At 43.9% G+C, this 8,693-nt stretch overlaps 1 protein-coding gene across 1 annotated transcript; it reads right to left on the bottom strand.

The window, feature by feature from the left end:
• Nucleotides 1–1,572: 1,572 nt before the first annotated feature.
• Nucleotides 1,573–8,468, bottom strand: SRSF9 (serine and arginine rich splicing factor 9). The gene is made up of 4 exons (XM_087828451.1): nucleotides 8,252–8,468; nucleotides 5,769–5,929; nucleotides 3,707–3,879; nucleotides 1,573–2,072 (listed from the first exon to the last, which is right to left on the bottom strand). Exons 1-4 carry the CDS (start codon nucleotides 8,437–8,439, stop codon nucleotides 1,929–1,931), a joined length of 666 nt encoding a protein of 221 aa, XP_087684577.1. The 5' UTR covers nucleotides 8,440–8,468; the 3' UTR covers nucleotides 1,573–1,928.
• Between the last annotated feature and the right edge of the window lie 225 nt (nucleotides 8,469–8,693).

The raw sequence follows: 8,693 nt of genomic DNA, 5'->3' as shown, positions 1-8,693 counted from the left end.
TGACAATCTGAATTGTCCTTTTTCCTTGCTGTTTCCATCTACCTGAGCACCCTTTTATCTTTACCAAACACACTTGAGCTTGTTCCTGGATACCCACTTTGTTCCCAATAGAGGGCTAACTTTCAGTTAAGGTTTGAAGAGTGTTCAAAGTAGACTACAGCTTTGAACTCCTGACCAAGAACCATCCACACCCCACAAAGTGATTATATGCAAAAGGGATATTAGCCACACTTACAGTTTCACTTTCTGAAAAGAACTTACAAAAATAGTCCTAGAATAGCTAACAATACTTATTGTATATTAAAAATTTGCTGAGAGGATAGGTCTTATGTTAAATGTTCTTACCACATATAGGATGGATGTTTATGACCTTGATGGTGGTGGTTTCATTGGTGTATACTTAACCCCAAACTCATTAAGTTGTATACATTAAATATAGTTTTTTACATGCCAGTCATACTTAAGTGGGTTTTTAAAAAATATAGCCTCAGGCCTATGACATAATCGACCCCATGATTATTACTGAATTGTTGAACTGAGCAGAATCCAAGATGGTGGGGGTTTCCCCCAGTTTGTTTTTCTTTTTTAAAAAAAAGCTCATATAGCTCACAGATAGAGTGGACTGGTGGTTGCCAGAGGGGAGGAGAGCTGGAGGACTGGGTGAAGAAGGTGAAGGGATTGAGAAGTACTATTTGGTAGTTACAAAATAATCACGGGGATGTAAAGTACAGTCAATAATATTGCGGTAACTGTATGGTGCCAGGTGCATACTAGAAATATCAAGGGAGGGGGACACACTTTATAAAGTATATGACTGTCTAACCACTGTGCTGTACACCCAAAACGAATACAAAATGTTGAAAGTAAACTGTAATTGAAAAATTTTAAAAAGCTCAAATAGCAAGGATAAAAAAGACAGAAGTAAAAGTGATAAAACCAGAACTTAGAGATCTTTTTTTCCTAACCAAACTGCCAAAACTGGTTTTGGTGAAGAATTTCCCAACAATCTTTATGCTGTTGCCCATTTATAAGTCTATTTTTAATCTTCCCATTCCTTTCCCCTATCTGCAATGCTCACTTTTTTTAAAGCAGCTTAATTTGTCCAAATGGCCTGGCTCAGTAGTTGAGCATTGACCTATGATCCAGGAGACTGCAGTTCAATTCCTACTAAGGCACATGCCCGGGTTGCGGGCTTGATCCCCAGCAGGGGGGGCGTGTAAGAGGGAGCCAATCAATGACACTCTCATCATTGGTGTTTCTCTTTCTCTCCCTCTCCCTTCCTCTCTCTGAAATTAATAAAGGTATATTAAAGAAAATAATAATGAAAAAAAATAAAGCAGCTTAATTTACAAGCTTGGTCTTAAACTATAAGAGAACCCTGAACCTGCCTGCCCTTGGGATGAAAGTCTCAAACCACCATCAGAACAACTATCTTTATGCCCAAATAAAGTTATCCCCTCCTGCTCCTTACCAACTGAGTACAAGTTGGCAGTACAACGCAGTGATTTTTTTAAAAAATCAGTGTGCCTGTTTGGTGAAATCTATGAACTTAATCAAGGACAACCACACATGTCAATTATGAAACGTTTAAAATATATTTCTAAACAGAATGGGTCCACTCAGTCACAGTAACTGCTGATCTCCATAGCAGAGCAACCCACAAAGACACAGCACTGATTTTTTTTTTTTTTCCCATAATCAGGGGTGAAAAATATACAACTTGTTTCTGAACCAAAACCACAATTTCTGCAGTTGAAAATGTTTCACTGCTAATATGGCCCTGGTAGAAATTAATGTAATTTTATTTCCTTAAAAAAAAAATTAAAAAAATTTTCTAAGACACTAAATCATCAATCTGGAATGTAAATTCTGAGCACAAAGCAGCTCAGTTCGCCTAAAAAATAAAGAAAAAATTCCCATCACCTGTTTCAGTAGGGCCTGAAAGGAGAGAAGTAGTGTGGGGAACCCCTGCTTTGGTATGGAGAATCACGGCCTCTTGACCCAGACCGAGACCGTGAGTAGCCATAGCTGGTGCTTCTCTCTGGATAAACTCGAATGTAGGAAGTTTCACCCTGAAATTCAAACAAAAAGTAGAGGGTAAAATAAGACCCAGAAGAATAAAGCCTACCAACACCTAGCATATCTGCCTAACAACAACAGCTAGGTATGGAGCACTAACTTTGCCTGGGACGATATTATTTCATCAAGCTCTCTCAAGTCTATGAGGTAGGCACTAGCCCATTTCAAGAGTGCTATCATCTGCCCAAGGTGACACAGTAAATCGCAACTTGATATGTGGTAAATGCTCAAATACTAGCTACTACTGTTAACATGTCTTAATAACTACCACTAACCCCTAGAATCCAAGAACTGGAAAAGATCACATATATGTATTATATATAGGGTGGGGCAAAAGTAGGTTTACAGTTGCTCATATGGAAAATACAAAAATGAACTTTCACGTACTTGCAACTTTGTAAACCTACTTTTGCCCCACCCTGTATAGTTCAATCCCCTGCCACCTCATATACATCTTTCAGTGGGCACCTATGGAAGGAGTTAACCTGTATTCAGCATCTCCTAGGTGTCAGGACCTGGGCTAGATGCTCTAGTTATTTTCATAATTTAACTTCCTAGCAAGTCTTATAAGACAGTGCTATTGTGATTATTTTGCATATCGAGAAACCAGGGTTGAGAGTAGCTCAGCTAAGCAGCAGGAGTCATGTTCAGGCTGGCCTTTCTCCAGGCCCTTTGCCATCAGGCAGCATTCTCAGATCTAAAGATGCTAAAATGAAAGAAGCCAGATGGTTTTCTTCCCCTAGGTGAAATCAGTAACTAGATTTACCCTGAAGCTCTGCTTTGCAATGTATTTGATCAGGTACTGTTTTGTTTCTGCTCCAAAATCAAGTCCTAAGGGTTAGTCCGAGCAAAAGCATTGTTAAACCATACAGCCTCCAAGCCATAAAATTAGGAAAATATATGAATCCTTAGAAAAAGAAATGGGCCTAGATATTCATGTCCCCAGACATCCATAAACCCCAAAGCAAGTCAGGCAGGATAAAAAATTTTTAAAAATCCTATCAGTGGTCTAGTATCTGTTCTCAATGCTATCAAAGGGATAGTCACCATCAAATCAGATTGAGATACTCAAAGCAGCAGCTGCCTTCTCAAAGGAAGGACATCCAAGAAGGACTTGAGAACTCAGCCCCGAGGGAGATGATCAACCACAAGACAATAACAAAGTGGCTCAGGTTTCAAAAAGGATCCTGCACTACTCTGGGAAAGAAAAGTGAAGTGACAACTCAGCCTCAAAAGCAGTATCTAGAGGGGTTGAGATGATGTGGTTGGCTTGTAGAGCCCAGACTAGACCCAGAGGTGGGACAGCCATAATATTTAGGTTCATAGAGAGAGATTGCAGATTAAGCCAGTTATGAGAGGGATGTTATCACAATAGCTCACCACATTATGACAGACTGCACCAGTATTCTCTCCAGGTTAAAAATACTATGACTGTAGACTTCTCTCTGTTATGACCCTGCAGGACTTAGGCATGATGAATTCCTTGGCTTTGTCCATTTAAGATAGATCTTTAATGGTACTGTGAGGTCATCAAAAGGCAAATGCATGGCCTGTTGCTACTTCTGCTAGGTCAGCTTCAGGTGGAGTGGACTGGGTACAAGCTCCTCAATAGAAGGTGGGGACCCACCTCATGAGAGCAAAATTTGGTGTCATCCAGTTTACGCAGGGCATATTCCATGTCTTCTTTTCTGAGATACTCAACCATCCCCATTCCATCCTTCTGCACATCTGCATAACAGACATCCCCAGCTTCTCGCATGTGATCCTTCAGGTCCTGCCAGCTTCCTGAGGGAGGAAGTCCTAGGTATGAAGAACATAAGAGAAGAGGCATCCTTCAGTGTTATCTGCCCTGTTAAGAGCCAGCAATACCCAGGGTCCCCAAATCACAAATCTTGGTAAGGGACAGGAAAATAGAGAAAAGCACTAAAGTATGTATGGTAAATCACCTTAAAGAAGCTAGTCCTAGACTAATCTTCCAGAACAAGCCTTTCCAACATAGCAAGAAGTCCAACTCATTACATGTTTAGTATCTCTTGAGAATTCATAGCTTCTCTTTGCCCTTCATAATTAATACCAAACTCCCAAGACTCTGAATTCTTTATTCCATATGAAATTTATCAGTACCAATGATTTCTTGCCTGACTAGGTTCCCAGGACATGGAAATCTGAAACCATCCAATGAAATAACCAAAGTGTAGCAGAAGATAACACGACAAAAATCTAAAGTTTGTTTTTTACTGACAAACTATACAAAGTACCTCTTAAAAGATCACCAATATTCTTCAATACAGTGGGGGAAAAGGTAGGACTCAGATGCTAAAACTAGTCGGGAGTCATACAACCCTACCTGATGTCATGAAAGGGAAATGTGCTCCTGCTCTCAAAGGCTGTGTTTACCGCTCATAGCTCAGGACTGCAGCCATTTCCTAATAGTTTTCTAAGCAGGATTTCAGAGCAGCATGGAGAGAGAAAAAGATATGTATGACATCTTGAAGGAGGGAACAGAGTCCTGGGGTTAAAAAAATCATGAAGGGACAGAAGGTAGGCAGATACTGACAGTATCACTCTTAAGGACCAACGGGAGTCAGCTGTGATTGTGATATTCACATCAAAAAAGGTGCCAGGCTCCTCAAGACATTTCATTCCGCCAGGGCCCTAAAACACCCTGCCCAAGGTCTTTACCAGTGTTAATATTTCAAAAGATGCATAAACCTCAGAGCTTATAATTTCATCACTTGTCAACACTAAATATTTTGTTCTATACTTTTAACAATCCCTAAGACACCAAGTTGTTTTTCATTTTTTTACATAAGTTGAAAACCACCACAAAAACTAGCCTTTTTCAGGATCCATGGCTGGGTAAGTTGTTTACATCTAGCTTCTAGAATGTCTTTTCTATCAAGTCCAATACCATGGTACATTCCAAAAGAAAACATTTTTAGAATTCCAGCTCATAGGGTTTTGCCATCATTTTCTCTTTGAACACTAGAAAACTTTTTATAAGAAAAAGTTTTTGGCCCGGCCAGGCGTGGCTCAGCGGTTGAGCATTGACCTAGGATCCAGGGGATCAGGGTTCGATTCCCGGTCAGGGCACATGCTCGGGTTGCGGGCTCGATCTCCATTCGGGGGCGTGCAGGAGGCGGCCGATCAATGATCTCTCATCATTGATGTTTCTGTCTCTCTCTCTCTCCCTCTCCTTTCCTCTCTCTGAAATCAATAAAGATATATTAAAAAAAAAAAAAAAAAGTTTTTGCCTTGCCAGGCGTGGCTCAGCAGTTGAGCACTGACAGACCTAGGATCCAGGAGATCCTGATTTGATTCCCGGTCAGGGCACATGCCCAGGTTGCAGGCTTGATCCCCAGTTGGGGGCATGCAGGAGGCAGCTGATCAATGACTCTCTCATCATTGATGTTTCTCTCTCTCTCTCCCCTTCTCTCTGAAATCAATAAAGATACATTTAAAAAAATAAGTTTTTGTTCTAACAAGGCTGCACTACCAGTGCAATCTCATTTGCAAGACACCTGCCTCACTAGCAAGACAGCGCAGGGCTTCAGACTCAGTGTACATAGGCTATGGAAAGGAAAGCCCTATGTATCCCATGCACAGAAGAGAAACAGCTAACACTACTTGGAGGTCAGACTGCTAAGTATTTTACATGCATTGTCTCACTCAGTTTGAAAGGAACATACCTGAAACAAGAACTCGGAAATCAGATCTTCTTGTAGGAGGTCCATTCCTCCCACCACGGGGCCACCCACCCCGACCTCCGTAAGTTCTGGGGAACTCAACTCGAAGCCGACACTGGCCATAATCATAACCATTCCTTCCATAAATTGCATCTTCAGCATCCCTGCAAAGAAAAGTTTGGTGTTAGTGCTGCTCACGAGGCTGAATGACTCCCAGTGAGGGGGCATGAGTAACAAGTATCAAAGGGAAATCTAGAGTGACAAAAAACCCAAAACAGGATCTTAATGCAATACTGCTTTGGTTTGAAGACCTTTCATATTAAACTTTACAGCTGTCACACATGGGATTTCTAGGTATGAAATGATAATGAATGGGTAAACATTACTTATAGGAGAATTCAGGAAAAAAGGAATAAATTAACAAATGACCAATTTTGTCAATAATAAGTGTTTCTCTAACCTTGGTGGGAAGTTTCTCAAAATGCATACCACACATTAGTCTTTTAATATTCTTTGACAAGGCCTAGTTATCATCAAGTCTATAGAAAGAAAAACCCATTTAAAAAGAAGGCTCAAAAGATAAATGCAATTTAGTGTTTTGTAAGGAATATAAAACTTTCTCTAGCATATGTTTTCAGCACGGTTTGGAGAAGTTGTCAAAACGACTACCTGGGTACAATTTCACCAAAAAAGATAAAAGTTACTTTTAGTCTTTCCTAGGGCTCCAGAAGAGTTAGAAACACCAAGCTGATTCTCCAGTATTGGATGGAAGAATGGTCTCAGAGCTTGGGTGGACAAGCAGAGCTGAAGATATACAAATGAAGGCATCATTCAGTGGTCACAGGCACATAATCACCAAGATTTTAGTTACAGGATTAAAAGCAAGGAGGACCACATCCAGTGCAACCCTGGCTATATTTATAATGCAGTGGGAGAGAGGCAGAACTGCTAAGGTTTAAGCCAGACTTTGAAAACAAAATGACTTCAGTTTAAGTCATTCTTCTGCTCTTTACTAATAGCTGTCGCTGGGTAAGTAGTCAAGTTTTCACATCTCAATACCCTGTCTTTCTCACAAGGTTACTCTTAGAATTAAATAAGAGCCTACGTGTGCAGTGCTTTGTTTGAAACTCGGCATCTTGTGATATCAAATGATAGCTTTTCTATTATTTAAGAAATGAGAGATGATGATGTAGCATTATATATTATTACACAATAATGTAATTCTAAAAGGGCAGAACCGGGGGTTCAAATGCTACCTTGTTCCCTTACTAGCATTCTTTTTGTCAATTCTCTAAATCCTGTTTCCTCATCCATAAAATGTGATTAATAATACTTACCTCATAGGTTGAAAATGCTAAATAATAGATAGCATGGTACAGGACATATAGAGTCTGCTCAGAAACCACACTGGAACTGTTACTAATTAATAGAGGTGCAACTTCTCCAGGTATGAAAATGCCTAGTTCCATTTTTGAGGCAAATGGCAATCAAAGCCTCAGGGTGCTTTCTGCCTCCCCATCCTCACCAGATGGACAAGACACCTAAGGTCAGTCCTGGAAGTGAAGCCTGCAGGGCACAGACTGGGTAAAGTGTTCCCTGAGGCAACGCTGGAAAACAGAGAGCCAGCTATTTACTCAGCACAGTGGGGTGGCTTCTAAGAACCACCAACCGCAGTTCTGAAAGTTCCCAGGTCTCTTCTGCACCGAGGGCCAACAATACTTGCAAAATCACGAAGACCCCTTTGAGCCAAGGGATCCGTAACTTCCAAACATTGGGTCCCTCAGCATCTAGCAGTGCCCCCCTTATTAGAGAAGGGGCGTGAAATCAGAGACCCCCTCAGCCGGTTTTGGGAGTTTTTCCAAATCCCTGATGCTTTTACAAGGACGAGGCCCTGGCCTTGTGGGGTGGGGCGCGCGCGGATTGAGATCTGTTCCATCACAGAGGGCCCTTTACGACCTCCAAAGGCATGCACATCCAGTGCATCCACAGCCCCGCAGTCTGCGTCCCCGTCACTGCGAGTTTGGGCGGTGGGGGTGGGGCAGGGAGGGCTACTGGCCGCTCCTGCTCTTCGCTGAGTCCTCTCCAGGCTGGTTCAAGGGACAAGGTTCCTAAGTCCTGGGCCGCTTCCCCTTCAGGGTGCCCCGCCAGTCATGAGGGAGAGAATGGCCATTTGTACCATCGCTGAGGCCGGTTTAGGCGCGATCGGGCCCTCCAAAGGCCCAGCTTTGGGGTTTTGAAGTAAAGTAAAAAATTAAAAAAAAACAATAATAGAGGAAGTGACGACGGCGCAAAAGACGGCCCGGAGCCTACAGAGAGAGGAGGCCACAGCCTCCACCTGGGGGCGCCGTGAGGGGTCTGCGCGGAGGGGGAGGGGGAGAGGAGGCCCCGGGGGGGGAGGGGAAGCCCAAGAGGGAGGAGGGAGGGACGAGGGCGGAGGAAAGGAGGGGGACCGGGGCCTGGGGCCCGCGGGCGGAGCGGGGCCTCACCGGGGGTCCTCGAAACGCACGAAGGCAAAGGGCACGAGGCCGTGCCGGTTCTTGAGCTCGATCTCGCGGATACGGCCGTACTTGTAGAACAGGTCCTCCAGGTCCTTCTCGCGCACGTCGGTAGGAAGGTTCCCCACGTAGATGCGCCCGTCGCCCTCGCCGCCGCGTTCGTCTGCCCAGCCCGACATCCGCACCGCCCGACGCCGCGGGCCCGCCGCAGCCCACGTCGCCGCCGCCGCCTCCTCCTCCTCAGCCGGGGTCCCCCCGCAGCGTCCCCGCGGGCTCGGAGGCGCTCAGCCGCACAGCATTGTGGGAACGCGGAGCGGAAGCGGAGGGGTCGGAGGAAGCAAAAGGAATCCTCTTAAAGGCGACGCGGTTGCGAGGATTGCGCGTGCGCGTAGGCCAGCGGACCCCTGGATGTGCAGGCGGACCCCTAGGCGCC

This window comes from Miniopterus natalensis, chromosome 20, assembly GCF_054644295.1.
Source record: "Miniopterus natalensis isolate mMinNat1 chromosome 20, mMinNat1.hap1, whole genome shotgun sequence".
Lineage (NCBI taxonomy): Eukaryota > Metazoa > Chordata > Mammalia > Chiroptera > Miniopteridae > Miniopterus > Miniopterus natalensis.
The sequence above is the reverse complement of the archived record's forward strand: the minus strand, read 5'-3'. Positions and strand labels throughout refer to the sequence as shown.